Genomic DNA, 18,439 nt, shown 5'->3' with positions numbered 1-18,439 from the left:
AATTGTAAAGAAATTGTAAAGAATCTGTGTTTCTGAAACTAATGAAGACAGAAGTCAATGATTCACTTGAATTATGTAGCCTGACATGTTTACTGCTCCAAAATATTTAAATGTTTCTCAAAAGAAAATTTATTGTGTCCAAATTGGATTTTTTTTTTCACCCAGACATGCAAAAATAACTTAATTTAGAGCAGTAATCACAATACCGTGAAACCGTAAATATATTTATCCTAGGTTATCATACCGTCAGAATCTTATTCCGGCCCATGCCTAGTTAAACATTAGTGTAATCTAGACAGATTTCTTATTTTTAAAGTAGCCTATTTACTTCAAATCAAAATATTCAAGGCAAGACAGTAATGCCTTTATCATCCAAACAGTGTCAAAAAATAGAGTTTTTCCACACTGGATAACAGATCTTCATTCCACATATTTCACTTAGATATTCACTCATGATTAGTTCCTCATATTGGATTAGTGCGGGGACGGCAGATTTCCTCTTTTTGGGTTTTTTATATCAAAATATTTCCTGTTGGATACAAGCCGACATGCGTCAAAATCTCTGGAATGCATCAGTGACAGAGGAGAATGTTGCCTGGAGTTTGAATGAATTAACTTTCAGATTGTACTTCTGTCCACTTAATTGGCAAAAATAATAATAATAATAATAATAATAGAAAAACACACAACACAGGGCCACTATGGGCACACAAAACAAAAACTCAGAGGCTTGTGTACCCCAGCCAGATGTTAAAAAAGGAGTGTGGAGCATAAGAAGAAAGAAAGAGAGAGAGAGAGAAAGAGAGAGAGAGAGAGAAATACGACTTTCTGTTGTTCTGCTGGCTCAGCAAAAGCAAAGCATCTCAGATCGGGCCCTCATGGTGATGCACATTTAAGAAACTGCATGCATGGGGGAAAAAACGGAGCAAAACTAAGGAAGTCATTAGGTGAAATAAGGACTTGTGTACGCTGCCAAAAGAAACAACCTGTGAGCCAAGTACACAAGATAGCTTGTCTGCTAAAAGAATGTTTAATGAATCCTGTTTTTCTGCTTTTGTGTTCATCTTTGAGTCTACAGCCAAGTTTTAATTGGATTTATGACATGATGAACACAATAGCTGAGATATTGGAGAACATGCTTTTGTCTTTGTGAACACTATGCATGGCTTTGTTTTTTGTGCTTTTTTTATGTGAACCCAGAAGCTTCATTTGCTTGTGGAGTCAAATTACAGGTAGTATAGTTATGCTCTATTCAATGCTGAACTGAAACCAGTTTCCTCAATCTAAAGTTTGGTTTGTGTGGGACATTTAAACTCCCAATTTCAAGACTAATGTCATAATTGTGAGAGAAATTTGAAATAATTATTTTTATTTTTCAATTTTTTTGTGGGGTAAAATGTAAGGTGTAAATCACAGCTACACTTGGAAGCTCATTTACTCTACAAAATAGATAAATAAAAGGTAATAGCTTTTTCATTCTTCTACAGTTCCACATTTTTGATTCAAAATTGTGCAACTCGTCGTAAAATAGGGTACATGTACAGCTAGTGTTTTTTTTCCCATACCGATAAACTTGAATGGTGAATAGTTAATGACTTTTTTCAATTTTATACTGTTCCTTTTACAGAATCGATGTTGTAATGGAATTAAAATATAATTAATTCATTTAGTTTTTCAAGTGTAAAACGAGATGAAAAGCCGTTTACACGCACACGCCGTCAGGATCAGCAGGCTAGCACAGAAACTCCACTGAGTGAAATAAATGTTCATATTTTTGCTGGCAGCTAGCTCTCTTCAACTCTCACACGGTCGCTCACTGAAGCTAAGCAGGGCTGTGCCCGGTCAGTACCTGGATGGTAGACCACATGGGAAAGCTATGCTGCTGCCGAAAGTGGTGTTATGGCTCGTTTCCATTGATTGGTCCAGTACGGTTCGATACAGGCCATCTTTATCAGGCTTGCGTTTCCACTACCAAAAGGGTACCAATGGTTTTGGTGGGTGTGGTGTACGGCAGAAAGTTTCACTCGTTGTCATTCTTGCTCGAGAAAATGTCAAAGTAAAGCTGTACTGGTCGTTCACACATCATATGAGAAGCACTTCTCACAAAACAGATGCATTATACACATAAATACTTGTGTATAAATGTTCATTACTAACCTTTCTATAAACATGACTTGATTATAACTGCAGATCAATGATGACAAAATAGCCTACTGTAACATCTACAATTATATAAAATAAATAAATAAATGCAACAGATATGAACACATACAGAACCTTACAGCCTTCGATATGTTATTAATTACAGTACAACTACACATAGCATACATTTAGTCCTTATTTGGGTTCAAAAACAACACACAACATATAGTCACTGTCAGTGCAAACCTCTCGTCTCATCTTTAATCTCCACCAGCACATGTAACCTCTTGTTAGAAAGTAATTTCGTCATTCCGAATTCATAATAATTCAAAAGGTGATGATAAACATGGCAGTTTCTTCATGTTTTAGGTGGCTGAAAAAAACTATTTGTTCCTTTGTTTTTTTTCGCACGCCACTCCTGTGTTTGTTCGTTTCTGAAAGGATTGGATGTTAGAAGCACTTCAATAATCACGTGCACATTATTATCATCAGCTCAAGAAGTTTCTTGTTTTAAATAGACACGCGGTGAGCGATTACGAGAAAGCAAAACCACCCATGCTTTAGACAACTATGGGGCACAAGGTAGATTCTGCTCTTCTTCTTGGCTTTGTGGCTGCTCATCAAGACGATGACAAGGTTTGTTTAAGCTGGGGTCAACCATGGCTTGTTATTAATGTCTCGGCTGCGTATTTAGAAATGACACTTCCTTTGTTTTCATTCTCCTGGCTTGTGCATGAGCTTTAATGATGCTTCTCTGTAAACCAATAGCGTTCAGCTGCACGTTTTGCTCCAACTTCTGGTACCCTTTTGTTGTGCTAGGTACCCTTCCGAAAGGGTACCGAAAAAGTGGTATGGTGCGTAGGGTTGTAACAATATACCGGTATGACGGTCTACCACGATTTGAACGTGCACGATTATCATACCATGAACAATTGCATATCAACGGTTTTAACCCTTAAAGACCGAGACAGCTGCCCGCGGCTAAAAATAAGTATTGCTCTTAAATGTTTAATAACTTTTAATCGGCTGATCCGATTCATACAATTCAAAGATTGGCATAAAGAAGAGAATCTCAGCTTTCCAGTGCTGTATCACATAACATTCGCGGACTTTCAGAGGCTCCGGAATCAGTGCGGTTACGTCATCAAAATTTGACCACGCTGATTTGACAAAGAAACACTCGTCACTGTGTCTCCGGACAAACCAGACATGATACATTGATGCATTGTCCCTCCTCCATGCCCAGATTGGTTCAAACTCGCTATATCACAACCAATAAGCATAGGTTTCGCTTTTGTTTGTGGACCAAACAATGAGCTTTTTGAACAACAAGGAATGAGAGATAGGCATACATTTATGCGTGGCTAAATAAAACGCAAAAACAAAAGTTTTGCATGAAATAATTCTCATACTAAGTACTTTTGCATGCACAGCAGCACAGAAACATGACAAAACAGTGACACAGCAAAGACGAACTGCTGCTCTTGCTGTTTTCAAAAGACGCAAATGAAGGTGCAGCTGTTTGTATGCATTTCAGACAACCACATCCAAATCCACAGACAACCATATCCATGCTGGCACATAAAACCTAAGGATGGTCCATATTGAATCTAGTTTCGTTATGTAACTATTTATAGCATAGTAAATATTTATATCTATTTTTTTACTGAGGATTTGCACCATGTTTATTTGGACTTTATTTGGACTTTGACACATTATTTATTATTTTCTTATTTTTTTATTTGTTCATTGTAAGTGGTGTTGTTTATAGTAACTGAAAATATATTATTTGGAAAAAGTCAAATTTGCTTCACTGTTCTATTATTTTGTAACATTTGTAACATACCGTATACTGCGAAACCGTCAAACCGTGGTATTGTTTTAGACGATTATCATACCGTAAAAAATTCATACCGTTACAACCCTAATGGTGCGGTTTGCTTTTTGTAACCTTTTGACACTGGAAACAGCCATAAAAACATATTGACCCTAACTGTACCGTACCGTACCACTCAATGGAAATGGGCCATTAGTGAGACCAGCAGAGGGCACTCAACCTGCAGTCTGTGTGGCTCCTAACACCCCAGTATATATTGATGGGGACTCTGTACTGCTCAGTGAGCACTGTCTTTTGGATGAGAAATAACAAGCAACAATAACTAGCAACAACTAGTAATTAACAATGTTTTTAAATGAAAACAAAATTGTACAAAATTAAATAAAAGTAACATCTGTACATTACTGAATTAGGTTACATTGAATTAACTTTAAAATAAAATTAAAAAGTCAAATGTACAGATAAATAAACAAAACCCATTTTAAAAATTTTTTTTACATTACATTTGCATTTTATATCTCACAATACTACCTTTTTGTACTTCACAATACTTTGCAATTCTGAGAAAAAAAAGTCAAGAATGAGATTTAAATGGGCTGTAATTTTGAGACAAAATGTCTCAATTAATCTTGTGATTCACCAGCTTTAATTTATAAGTTAAAACTCTAAAAGAAAAGAAAGCTAATTGTGACTTTTTGTATTTATTTAGTGAGTTAGTGTTGAAAAAAAGCTTCCATAGTTTTGACTTTTGCAAAGCAGATGACAGCTGATCTGATCAGATTAACAAAAATGTCAAAGTTTACCACAGAAGAGGAAGTACAAGTTAAAGAACAAGCCTGTCGTTTGTATAATCACACATTAGAGATGTTTATGTTTCGTAATGGTCAATGAAGGTCAAACTCCTCTTAGTCTACGAGCTCATTCTTCCCTTAGGTTGACAGTGCGGTATTTGAGGTTTCATAATACAGTTAAGGAGAGGGGATAAATTAAAATAAAACTGAACTAAAAACAACTCTGCAGGATGTGATTCAGAAAGTTCCCACATAACTTTTAAATTGCAGCATTCCAGTAATATCCCTTGGGGTGTTTGAGCCATGACCATAAAATCTTAGACTTGTTTGAAAATGTGATCAGTCGTTCCTCGAAACAGACATTTAATAAATTACCCATATGTGAAAGGCTGAGAGCTTTGCTAGTTAGGCTGTAGTTTTATTAGGTTCTTGATTTTGTCACATTAGCATGCTGGCTTTTTTGCTGCGAGGGATTCCTCTGGGCCCTGTACTGGACCTCTTCCCATTCTGCTAACAATCTGAGTGGAATTTGGATTGTTTTGAATGTTTTTTTTTTGAGGGGGGGGGGGGGGGGAAAGAGAGCAGATTGATCTGAAGCGCGGGACTTTTCACATGGCTGCATGTTTCCTTCAGTTGGCTTGCCAAGGATATTCAACCATGGCTTTTTCTCCATGAACTGGCCAATGATTTACCTAAGGCCCCCGTGGGATAAGGAGGGGTCTTTTTGACCGTTTAATCTCTTCAAACTTCTTTTTGTCCATCTGCAGATTTGATTTTCTTGGCTAATATCAATAATTCGCCTCGTTCCAGTCACAGAGGAACAAAAATAATCATAGGACTTTTGTATACAAATATCAGCTGTTGGGTTTCTGCAAAAATTTCCTTTGTAGCGAGGCATTTCTTAGGGTTTACATTTGTTCTTCTTTCTAATCTAGACAAACAGAGTCTCGATACTCTTTGTTTTATTATATAAACAATATGTTACTGTGAAATAAGTTACCATTTTGTAACTATAACTTTAACTTTAACTATAACTATGCTGTTTATTTTTATTAGGTTAGTTTTGAGAATACAGCAAAAATGATTCATTCTTTCTTATGTAATGCATTTAGAAATGTAAATTATTCCTTTCATGGCAAAGCAAAGCTGATTTTTTTTACCAAACATAAATTTTACTTCTTATCAATACTTAAAACAGTTCAGCCTTTTGGATTTTCAGGATTCTTTAATGCACTGTAATTTCAAATCAACAGATCAATTCAATTGTGTAATAACATAAATGTATTTACTGTCCCTTTTGATTAATAAAATGTATCCTTGACAAATAAGAATTGATGTATTAGAGCAAAAGATAAATACTGAACTTAAAGTCTTGGTGAACTGCCTTAGACTACTAATCATTTATTCCGGTATAAGTAATCTGCAAATAAAACACTCTAAAGTCCTTGCATATATATGCTTATATATCTACTCCACCCTTTTGTTTAATATGGCTTTCCTCTATAAACAGTTTGACCTGAAGGGAACAAGTTGATTTCAGATGTAGTTTCAGCCATGAAGAGCAAAACTATTGACATTTCAGCTGTCTATGTGAGTTTTGAGAGTGACGCCTGCTTCTGTCATTCTGAATTTGGTCCATTCATTGACAATGTTTGAAACCTGATAAATGAAAACCAATAAATCATATAAACAAATGGCAGACAGGGCTTCATGGTGGCACAGTGGGAAGCACAATCGCCTCACAGCAAGAAGGTCACTGGTTCAAGCCTCGGTTGGGTCAGTTGGCTTTTCTGTGTGAAGTTTGCATGTTCTCCCTGCGTTTGCGTGGGTTTCCTCTGGGTGCTCCGGTTTCCCCTGCTGTCCATAGGTAAAGTGGGTATGCTAAAATTGTCCGTAGTATATGTGTGTGAATGAGTGTGTATGGATGTTTCCCATGGGTTGCAGCTAAAAAGGCATCTGCTGCATAAAACTTGCTGGATATGTGCCGGCGACCCTAGATTAATAAAGCTTACTGAAAAGTTAGCTGAAAAGAAAATAAATGAATGAATGAAATGGCAGACAGAATAAATACAATTAAAAAAACTCTAACTCTAATTTTAGAAGAGTAGCTTCTATTAATTTACAAATGATTAAACCAGATTGGCAATGCATGTTGCTGAATAGAAGCATTCCAGGATTACATGAAAGTGTTAAATGTTAGGAGAAGTTTCACTAAAATGATATTTTATTTCTTTGTATTGAATATTATTCCTATATAATGCGAATGATCATGATGTGCACTAGTGTCTGTGATGTTTAAACTGTAAAAACATCATCTCGTATAATCTAATGTTCAAGGCAAAATATATGAGACACTGCTCGCTGCAGAGCCATTTGAGCAGAGCATCATTTTTTTACTAGTAAAATACTAGTATTCAGCTTAAAGTGTTATATAAATTATATCGCTTTTTTAAAAGCGAAATCGAGGCTGCAGTAAGAAGAAACATGGAAGTATTGCCTGGAGTCACACAGGAACATTGTGTACCTGGCTGTATATCTTATCAGCGAAAAGAAAGTGACACAAACTGATCATTTCACTGCCTTCCGAGTGACCTGAAGGTCCGTTCTGAATGGATAGTAAAAATAAAATGGGATATTAGACCTCATTTTCAGCTAAGGATAATGACGCTAGTTAGCTAACAAATTATTTCCATAACACAAAAAAAGTTTTAAATGCCATTTATCAAACTGAAGTTTAATAAATCTTTCACTATATTTGACTTGTCATGATAGTGAATTTCGGTTCGGAAAAAAAAAACATTTCCTGCTAACATTTAAGCGCTGTTGAGCATGTTCTTGCACAGCGCTGATTTGCCATAGTATTCACCAGTGATCAACAGAATTTATGTTTGTAATCGTTGAAGTGGTGAATTAATAACCTTTTCTGCCAATCACAGTCATTTCTGTTGAGCACTAGTGAATACTATGGCAGAACACGTTTAACAGCGCTTAAACGTTAGCAATGGAAATTTTTTAAATTTTAGTACTGGGACAACATTATTACAGACAACACGAGAGTGTGCTACAGAGGACTGCATTGTTTTAACACTGGATTACATAGACTGAATCAGGGAAGCGTCCCCACTGTGTTTACCTGGTGCCATGAACTGAAGCCAAGAAGGAAACTTAAGCGTAATACTCTTAAACAGATTATGATTTTGTTTGATGCCTAGTATGCTTTTAATTGTTTAAATTAAACTGAACTGAATGATAATAAAATTATGTTTACACCATATCTGCATTTTGAAATCATGCAACAGCTGGAGGCTTGTAATCCACAGCATGTTGTTGCAATGTTTAGGCTGCTGATCCTGTACATCCGGGTTTCTTCTCACCACAGCCTCGCTTTCGTTTTTTTAAAATGCTAGGCACGTGAAATAATCATATTCACGTATAGTGCATGTTTTTGGATTGTGGGAAAAATCAGAGAACCCGGAGGAAACCCATGCCAACACAGGAAGAACATGCAAACTCCACAAAGAAATGCCAGTAGGTCAAGTTGGGACTCAAATCAGCGACCTTCTTGCAGTGAGGCGACAGTGCTAACCGAGCCACCGTGCCGGAAGCTTTGTATTTGTGATGTTTGGGAGGCCAAAAATGAATTTCCACACGTGTGGACAATAAAGTTTTCTAATTATATTTCTAGAATTACGTAGGAGTCTTTTTCTCATGTTGGGAGAAGGGGGAGTTTTTTTTTAAACCTATGTGACATGGAGAGTTTGCGTATCTGCAAGCATCTCCAGGGTTAAGAAATAGTGACTTTAATTTTTGCACAAGGAGCAATTCCCTTAAGGCGAGGAGGAGAAGTCAGTTGGCTGAGAGCTGAAAGGCTCGTTTCCGTTTGAGGAGGAGCTCTTGGAACACAATGCAAGCTGTCAGAGCAAACCTCCCACCATTCACTTTGTGGGCACAACAGATGGCGTGTGTACAGACTGGGGATTTGACTCCATGTGGCCATTGCTACAGGGAACTTGTCTAATGTAGGGAGGGTCTCTGAAGGAGGACGAGGGTGGGGAGTGACAGATAATCATTAAAATCTGGGCCTTTTTGCACATCGGACACCTGCTGTCTTGTGGGACGTCATGAGCTGTACTGCTTTTATCATGACCTCATGCCTAAATACACTTCTTTGGTCTGCCTTGGTGATGATGCGTGACAGTGGACTGAAGTGATGCTGGCGCTGTGACAGGAACGTGAAGTCGTTTATCTTTAGTCCACACTTCCCTAATGTGATCAGTGCAAATAAGCCGGATGACATAAAGACGGGCTTGTGTTGTGTCAGTAGGACATTAAGCCTACATGATGACAACACTTTGGGTTAACCCTAAGCCTTCGTATGACATTTTGTGGAATGTTTAAATTAGGCATACACATATTCAATCATTTAAAGTGGTGGTCCACTTTTTTTTAAGGCTTGGTTGTGATTACAAGATGTGAAGCAATGTGTGCTCATGCTTCATTTGTAGAAAATCACATCATTTTTTCTTGTACATTACTTTGATTATATACAGCTACTGAGCTAACATGAAAATGTCTGTCATATTTGGTGGCGATTCTAGTTTAAATGGCACCCTGGGCAAACCACCCCATACACCCCCCCCCCCCCCCTTCTTTATTTCGTTATATTTCAATTTATTATTAATATTATTATACAATTATTATACTAAATAAATAACAGAAATCAATCTTAAATGTTACTGGAAAACAATGTAACAACTGGAGTGATATGCTAAGATCTTCTTAGAAATCTTTTGCATGAATATTAATTATGATAATTCTATAAAATACAAAAAAAAAAAGTTTTTTATCATCGTTCAAACATCTAGGATTCACACATGAGCGCATGTGAGGTGCACGGGAATGGTTTTCTGCATGAATAACACGCTTGTGCATGCAAAAGATGCCAAATGTGAATGGCCCCTAACATTTTTTCTGGGATTGCCACTCTAAATTAATACACTTGCATAAGTAAATTGTATCTCAATGCTTTTATCAAGGGAAGTTTTTATTGTTCTTTTTTTACTGTCTTCCCGTACCACCCCTAGCAAGATGCCGCACTGGGTGATTGCCCATATTGCCCATGCCTAAATTCACCACTGGTCATATATCATAATTCCTCTGAAAGCCCGCCCTCAAGAGGCTCTGATTGGTCAGTTAACATAATGTGTTATGATTCAAGGATTGGCTCCATGTCACCAGGAAAACATCACATGCCTTTAAACACGCACGTTTGCGCTGGGTAAACAGGGCCGGCGCGTCCATAGAGGTGATCGAGGCGGCCGCCTTGGCGGGATAATAGAGTTCATCTGCGACAACCCATGCAAACCCCTCCCCCCCACCCCCCGCACGATACGCTTGTTAAGCGTCAAACGCGCAAACGCTCAATTCGCCTCGCGCGTATTGCGATATTCGCACTGCGCAATTTGCGTCATTCGCTCCGCGCCATTCGCGCGTATCGCGCCACAGGATGTCTTGACTCCGCGCTTGACACGCATGCCGCGTCTGGTGTGAACGCAGCATTATGTTCATGGCCGTTTTTGCCCCAATGACTTCCATTATAATTACTTTTTTGATTGCAAAGCCATGACAGCATATAATTATGCATGCTTGATTGGTGGTTTTTCCTGTTGGGAAGAGGTAAAATGTGTATTTTATACTGTTGTCGAAGCATTTTCCCTAAATATTTGTCAAAATAATGTTTGTCACCAAAAAAATTATTCCATTTGGACAGAGAAAGTTGTGGTCAAATTAAGACACAAAATCAGCCCAGAGTGGATAAAAACATGTGAAACAAAACACGAGGGTTGAATTTTTAGAGTGCTTTTTAAGAATTTCTTTAGATTGTATTTCAGAATGATCATTAAAAAAACAGAATAGATCATTCAGAAAAGATCATTAGAAATACAGTGAGCCCCAGCCTGATCTCACGAGGAAATGTAACTTTTTCACATTTTGTCAGTTTAGTGGCTAATTCGTACAAATTCAGTTGCACAAAAATGTACAGTTTTAAAAAGGAGGTGTGGCACCAAACCCCGCCCCTAAACCCAACCGTCATTGGGGGATGAGCAAATTGTGCTAAATTAATGAAATCGTATGAATTCATAAGAATTATCCACTAAATCTAAAAGTTCCGAATTGCCAAATTCTTCAGTTTGTTGCGTTGTTGACATTTTTGCACAGTTTTTAACAATGATTGTGTGATCCATCTTTTCACAGTGAGGACAATTGAGGGAACTCAAACACTACTCCTAAAAATGTTCAAACACTCACAGATGTGTCCGAAGGAAACACAAATATATTCCCATTTTTCCATTTAGTTCTGCCCTTCAGAAAATCTGTTAAGGAATGCATTTGCATGTTCTTGTAGACAAATTAAGTACACTTGGAACTTCAAATACAAAAAAGTTTTATGCTCTTGGTGCATAATGTTTCCTTTTCTCTGAAGCATCTTTGAGTGTTTGAACCTTTTTTAAGTTCCTCAATTGGCCTCAGTGTGAAAAGATGGATTTAAAGACATACAGTCATTGTTGGACAGGTTGAAATATGCAGAAGATGATATGCACAATAGGAATATTGCAGGACACTTAATTTTTTTTTTACTAAATCTTACTTAATTTAGGTGTTACTTTATTTTTAGTGAAATACATTCAGCAAAATGCATTTTTGATCTGCAAAACTACAATGGAATATGTAAAATGCCAATGCATTTCTTAAATGTGCAGTTCGGTGTAAAATGCAAAATTGAATTTATTTAATTTGTTATTTTTACCCACAGTTTTAATATGTAAATTACATACTAACAGTAACACTATAACCTGCAAAAAAAAATAAAAAAAAATAAATCTAAAATAATATTTAAAAAGTGTAGGGTTATTAACGTTGTCTCAGATTTCTTTTACACAGTGAATTTTAGTTTACTATTTAATTTCATTTTGCAATGAATGCATATTTCAATACTGAGATGCATTGCAATTTGCATATTCCATTTCCACTTTGCATATTACATTTTAAAATGTATTTTGCTACTCATACGCTTCTTATACATTTTGTATGCTCTCTCCTTTTTTATAAGATTATTAATATTCTCGCTGACTTTGCTAGGAGTAACTTTCAGTTGCTACTGTAAACAGCATTTGTGCTGAAATATTCCCTAAGCTTTGTTTTTCAGTGTTTGTTTTTGTTAAAAAAAGAGAAAAGGATTTCACATCCTATCATGGAGACTGATGCCATGGAGAATCTGACACAATTGTTCAGGTCTCATACAGTAATTGCAGTCATGCTGGCTGATGTTGGATTCAATCTGCATTTCAAATGCACAGCATGGGCTCTGGAGGAAGCATGCGCAATTTAGTTGAGTCTTGTTTTCTTTGATTGTGAATGTTAGTATTTTAGGGTGTTGGCAAGTTTGATTCTGCCAAAATGAACTCTGGTGTGATTGCTCTGTTAGTGTGCCTCATTTGAATAAATGTGAACACTGCTTTATGAATCTTTGTGCATAGCAAACAAGCAAACAGAGAACACAGAAAATATGGGTCAAGACATGATCCAAAAACAAAACCCAGGTGACAAGAGCATACCTGTCAACATTGGGATGTGAAAATAAGGGATATGCCCACCATAATAAGGGACCCCCCCCCCCCTTTAAAAAAATCCCCAAATTACTAAATGTGTTCATTTGGAGCTGTTTCATTGTAAATAAATAGTTAAATGGTCAGTAATATGTTTTAAAATTATTATTAACAAAGGAAAGATAAATACATACATTAGCAGCAAATACATTAGCAAACAGTTCAGCTTATTAAAATTAATAGCTATTATAATGAAATAGAATCAAACTGTCAATTTCATTAGCTGTTTCATTACTGTATAACTTACACATTCTGATTAAAGAGCAACGAATGAATCTTTTATTTATTAAGATTTTTTTATTACATTAAATAAAAGGTGTCACTTTAAAAATGCACACATCTAACGCTATAATGAAAGCATTCAACTGCTTTCCTAACTTTTTATCTTCATTTAAGACAAAATTAGTTGTGTTTGAAATAAAAAAAAACACCAAGATCGACATCCTTATATGTTATTATAATTAATTATGTCTGTTTAAACACGCACCCAAAAGCCAGACTTTTTCTCCGCTTCAAATCGCGTGTACAGAATCTGTTTGGGAAACAGCATCTGTTTATCACTGTGGAGCACATCAGCTGACAGTCATGCACCATTTTACGACTGTTTTGAGGGTTGTATAGGATGGGCGACGGCACCTGTAATCAAAAGGACATGAAATCACGCTGTTTTTAATATTTATAAGTGTTTTCATTCCTAAATAAAGCGAAAGCACAGAAGACTCACGTTTTAGAGCAAGGGGCGACCCCTGGTGGTTCGGCGGTATGGGTTGCGTATAGGGAGGCTCGGCTGTTCAGAGAAAGACTGAAAATATGGGAGAAATATGGGAAAATACCATAGCGGGATGATAGCGGGATAGAACAGTAGAAAACGGGAGAATCCCGGGAAAAACGGGAGGGTTGACAGGTATGCAAAAGCCCTGAATACTTATAGTTTCTTGTTTTTTAGTCACAGTTGCAGATTTGCATGTATTCAATGTTCATTGTGTGTAGCCAAATTAACAGCATTGTTTTTAGATTATTGGTAAAATCCGTTTTAAAGTCAGTGTTTAAAAAAACAACCCTGTTTGTTTGTTTGCCGATTTTGGTTTAGTAATAAAAGAACCAAGATATCATTTCACTTTACTTCCATGTCAAACAAGCCAACTAAAGTATTAATACACTTTAGATATGTGTGTGCGTGCGTGCTTGCGTGCGTGCGTGCGTGTGTGTGTGTGTGTGTGTGTCCATTCACATGGCCCTCTCAGCATGCTGCAGTCCACACTTTAGTCATGTAACGCAAAACTATGCAGATGCCACAAAAATGCCAGTTTAGTCCAATGTAATGTAAAAACTCACCAACTCAAATAATTAAATTAGCTCAACAAATTTCAAATTTCAAGTCAATTGAGCATAAAACAATTAAGTTGTCCCAAAAAAATCTTTATAATTGTGTTGTTTCAGCTCATTTTAAATAAGTTGTTTGAACAAGAAGAAAAAAAAAATATTTTTGATTGTGTGGATTTCACAAAAATGTATTACAGCTGCTTCAAGAGTTCACACTTAGATGATAATTGATTATAAAGCTTGTTTGGCATGCTGTCCTAGGAGAGAGCCTTGAGCTCATAAGATCAGAGAGCCCTGAGCTCATAAGATCCTCAAGCCCGGGGAACTCCCCTGCTTTAGTAGCTAATGAACAGAGTGATTGCTTTTAAGAGAGAAGTATTTACTAGGAGCATGTCTATGGTGCTGATTTGGATTAGTCAATTAACTTAGGTTACATCTTTTTTGACGGTGGGAGGAAACCACAGAACCTGGGGGAAACCCATGTGAGCACGGGGAGAACGTGTAAACTCCACACAGAAACGTCGGCTGGCTTGTTAAGGACTAGAACCAGTGACGTTCTTGCTGTGAGGCAACAGTGCTAACCACTGGGCCACCGTGCCACCCAGCTAAGAAAGAAGGATGAGAAGGGGTGGAAGAGGGGATTCTTCAAAACGAAGATGGCTGTCATATGGAACTTGGAAATACCATATGGGTATTTATAGTGGCTTAGGAATCGTCTGATTGGTGAATCAGAAATTGAATAATGTCTGCAAGCAATCATAAGCATGTGATCTTCTGGAAATTAGTTTATAAATAAACTTCACATATTGGCCTCTGTAAAATGACAAACTTGATACCCTATAATGTCTAGCTCCAGAGAATGCTTTAACTTTGATTTTTTAGCATCAGTCAGGTATGAATTTGTTGGCAGTCCTCATCACTATCATTCCACTGCATGACAATACATCCAGCTCTTTATTCATTACAGTAATCCTCTTGCAGGGAGCTTGCATCCATTCCTAGATGTGCGCACTTTTATTTTGTGTCTGTTGTATGAGAGCATCCGGTTTGGTCCAACTGGAAGTGGCCCCCGTCTGGATGCTGGAATGTATTGTGGCGTTGATTCTGTCTCCCCTGTTGGATCGGGCTAACCTGTAATCTGTCTGAGGTTTTGTGCTGGATAGTCAAGGCTGCATAACACCTAAATAGCAAGTTAACCTCAGAATTTTTCCCATGCTGCGGTTTACTGATGAATGCGGCAGGAAAACATCAGTGAACCCTCTGCGACTCCAGTAGGGTTCAACATAACCCCGCAAGGCCCTGTTATGACCATGTGGAAAACGCATTACTAAGTAAACTCTGAAAGTAGATGAGTCATTTCTACCTCCGAACAGCCAAGCAAAGACTGCCACTGCTCTTCACAAAGGATTGCATTGTATCATGTTATTGTCTCAAATCAGACACGATGATGTGCATGGAGATTTCTTATTTCATTTGCTGTGTTGTCAGGATCAGATGCTGGTTTGGATTTTCTGCTTGATAAAATAAAGTGATGTGTTCACCGCTGGAACAAACGCTTATTGTCTTGTTGCTAAATGGTTATTTTTCTCCTCCTTCTTCTCAGGTTCTGGCTCTCATCTCGTTCATCTTCATTGAGACCATAATGATGTGCTCGCCGTGTGCCGGCGTCTACCTCTTTGAGTTTGTCAGCTGCAGTGCCTTCGTTGTCACCGGCGTCTTGCTCCTCATCTTCAGTCTGAACCTGCACACTAAAGTGCCTCACATCAACTGGAGTCTAACAGTATGTAGCGCTTATTGACTTGATTTCCACACAGTTGCAAAATCCTTCATAATCTTAGACTTTTATTGGATTCTTTGCTCAGAAACTAAAATGAATATGAAAATAAATTAATCCTGTATACGGTATATAGCACAGGTTAAAATTAAGAATAGTCACTTATTAATAAGGGGTCGCCACAACGGATTAAACCACCCTGTTTTGTCTTTTTAAATTCCATTTCATTTCATCGAAGGTCAGACTCTTTAGATTAGGGTTGGGTCATATGTCAAAAATTTCATAACATGAATTAGTTGTTAGCACTGTCGCCTCACAGCAAGAAGGTTGCTGGTTCAAACCCCGGATGTAATGTATGTGTGTGAATGAGTGTGCATGGTGTTTCCCAGTGATGGGTTGCAGCTGGAAGGGCATCCACTGTGTAAAATATATGCTGGGTAAGTTTGCGGTTTATTGCGCTGTGGTGACCCAGGGAGCAAACCAAAAAGAAAATGAAAGAAGGAATGCTCATCAAGGTTGCATTTATTTAATTAAAAATACAGTACAAATGGTAAAATTGTGAAATGTTATTGCACTAAAAAAATACTTTTCAAAAGTAGTTTTTGATTTAATGTAATAAATTATTCCAGTGATTTTAATGATGCATTCTCAGCTTCGTTACGCTAGTCTTCAGTCGCATGATCCTTCAGAAATCACGCTAATATCAATTATTATTGTTGTTGTTGTGTTTATTATTATTATTATTATTATTATTATTATTATTATTATTGATGCTAATAGTAATAAAAGCCATAATGACTGGAGTACTCATTTTATTTGAAACTACATACAATAAGAAAGCAGTTATTATTATTATTATTTTTATAAATATTTAAAAAATGTTTACATTTAATAAATGTTGCCTTGATGAACAAAATCATTTTCTTTAAAAACAAGCAGACTCCAAACTTTTAACTGGTATTGTATACAGGTATGTGCCAAAGAAAATTGAATATCGAGTCCATTTATTTCAATAACTTGTTTCAAAAAGTGAAACTTTTATATTAGTTAGTGTTAATTAGTGTTATATTAGTTCACCACACAAAAAGTGAAATATTTCAAGCCTTCATTTGATTTAATTTAAATGATTATGGATTAAAGATGAAAAAACTCAAATCCAGTATTTCACAAAAATAGAATATCATGACAAAGTTCGACATTGTCGACTCCCAGTTTCTCAATCTGCTCTGCAAATTTTTTCAAAGCCTTTAAATGGTCTCAGTCTGGCTTAGGCTTCAGAATCATGGGATAGACTTCTGATGTGACGGTTTTGCAGAAGACCATCATTGCAACCCTCCATAAGGGGGAAAAGTCTCAAAAGGCAATTGCAAAAGAAACTGGATGTTCACAGAGTGCAGTATCTAAGTATATTAATAAAGTGTTAAGAGAAGCGGAAAATGTGGCTGGAAAAGGTGTACATGTATGACCGCAGCCTTGAGAGGATTGCCAAGCAAGCTTGAGACTGGTGTCAGAGCATTAAGAAATACCAGATACAGACGTCGGCATGACGGGCTACAGCTGTAGAATTCCACATGTCAAGCCACTCCTGAACCAAAAACAATGTTAGAAGTGTCTGTGCTGGGCTAAAGAGAAAAGTACTGGTCTGTTGCCCAGTGGTCCCAAGTCCCAGTGCCAAAGCTACCAGTACCTGGTTAAGGACCATGGTATCCCTGTTCATAATTGGTCAGGAAAATTATCTGACTTAAACCCTATTGAAATCTATGGGGAACAGAGACCCTGAAATGCAGACGAGCTAAAGGCCGATATCAAAACAACTTGAGCTACCATAACACCTCAACTCGGTCAAAGGCTGACCGCCTCCATGCCACGCCGCCTTGATGCTGTAATTAGTGCAAAAGGAGGCCCAACAAAGTACTGAGGACACAATACAGTACATTAACACACTTTTCAGAAGGCCAACATGCATTTATGCAGATCCTTTTTAATTGGTCTCATGAAATATTATTATTTTGTGAAATACTGGATTTGTTTTTTCATCTTTAATCCATAATTATTCAAATTGAATCAAATGAAGGCTTGAAATATTTAACTTTGTGTGTTGTGACCTAATATAGTATAACACACAAGTTTCACTTCTTGAAACAAATTATTGAAATAAATGGACTTTTCCTCGATATTCAAATTTTTGGCACATACCTGTTTATACATATTTTTGAAAAGATGTTGGAATTGAAATGTGTTGCATAACTAAAGTCAAATATCTGACTAAGTACTGTTTCATATTTCAAATTGTCATAACAAACACTTGAGGTTCATGTGAGATTTTGTTTAGATGTTATACCAAAAATAGACACCAGGTGATTCATTTTTTTGTCACAAATCAATGAATGTCTATGTCTAAAATATGCAACCAACTTTGGAACCTTGCCTTTCAGACCTTTCCACCGATGTGTCAAGGTTTATAAAAAGATTTGATCATGAAATATTGTAGCTACGTTTTGAGTATAAATCTTAACATTATATTTCGAGAAGCTATTCATGTGAAAGATTTGTTAATTATCATTATTTATATCATAAAAGAATACAGAATACGGTTTCATAGAGAATAAGGTTTTAAGTTGACATGACATGCCAATAACGTTTTTTAAAAAAGATAAGCAGCTCTCTTGTGGACAGGGTCTCTGTGAGCACAGGTTCGTATTGCTCAGAATGGGAGCTTGTGTGCTCACCGCTCTCATTAAACCCTCTTCTAGCAAACATGAATGGCTGCTCTTGGGAGATGAATTTACTGATTCACTGAAAGATTAATAAGGCATGGTCCCCTTTGTCCCCCTGCCTACACACACACACACACACACACACAAAGCTCAGCATAATTGGACCTCAGTGCTGTGGATCTGTTACA

The 18,439-nt window shown here is 37.0% G+C and overlaps 1 protein-coding gene across 9 annotated transcripts in view; it reads left to right on the top strand.

Moving 5' to 3' along the window:
• Positions 1-18,439, top strand: part of cmtm4 (CKLF-like MARVEL transmembrane domain containing 4) — a 53,886-nt gene that overhangs the window by 1,919 nt on the left and 33,528 nt on the right. For 8 of the 9 annotated variants that reach the window (XR_015494681.1, XR_015494678.1, XR_015494676.1 and 5 more), the window contains exon 2: positions 15,364-15,540. Coding sequence is in view for 1 of the 9 variants with exons in the window: in NM_001002492.1 (NP_001002492.1) it covers positions 15,364-15,540 (177 nt within the window). In the remaining 8 variants the exon portion in view is untranslated. Of the gene's footprint in view, positions 1-15,363; positions 15,923-18,439 lie in introns of all 9 variants that reach the window. The other variant, XR_015494682.1, reaches the window with a different exon arrangement.

Source organism: Danio rerio, chromosome 7 (genome assembly GCF_052040795.2).
Source record: "Danio rerio strain M-AB ecotype USA chromosome 7, GRCz13ab, whole genome shotgun sequence".
NCBI lineage: Eukaryota > Metazoa > Chordata > Actinopteri > Cypriniformes > Danionidae > Danio > Danio rerio.
The sequence above is the reverse complement of the archived record's forward strand: the minus strand, read 5'-3'. Positions and strand labels throughout refer to the sequence as shown.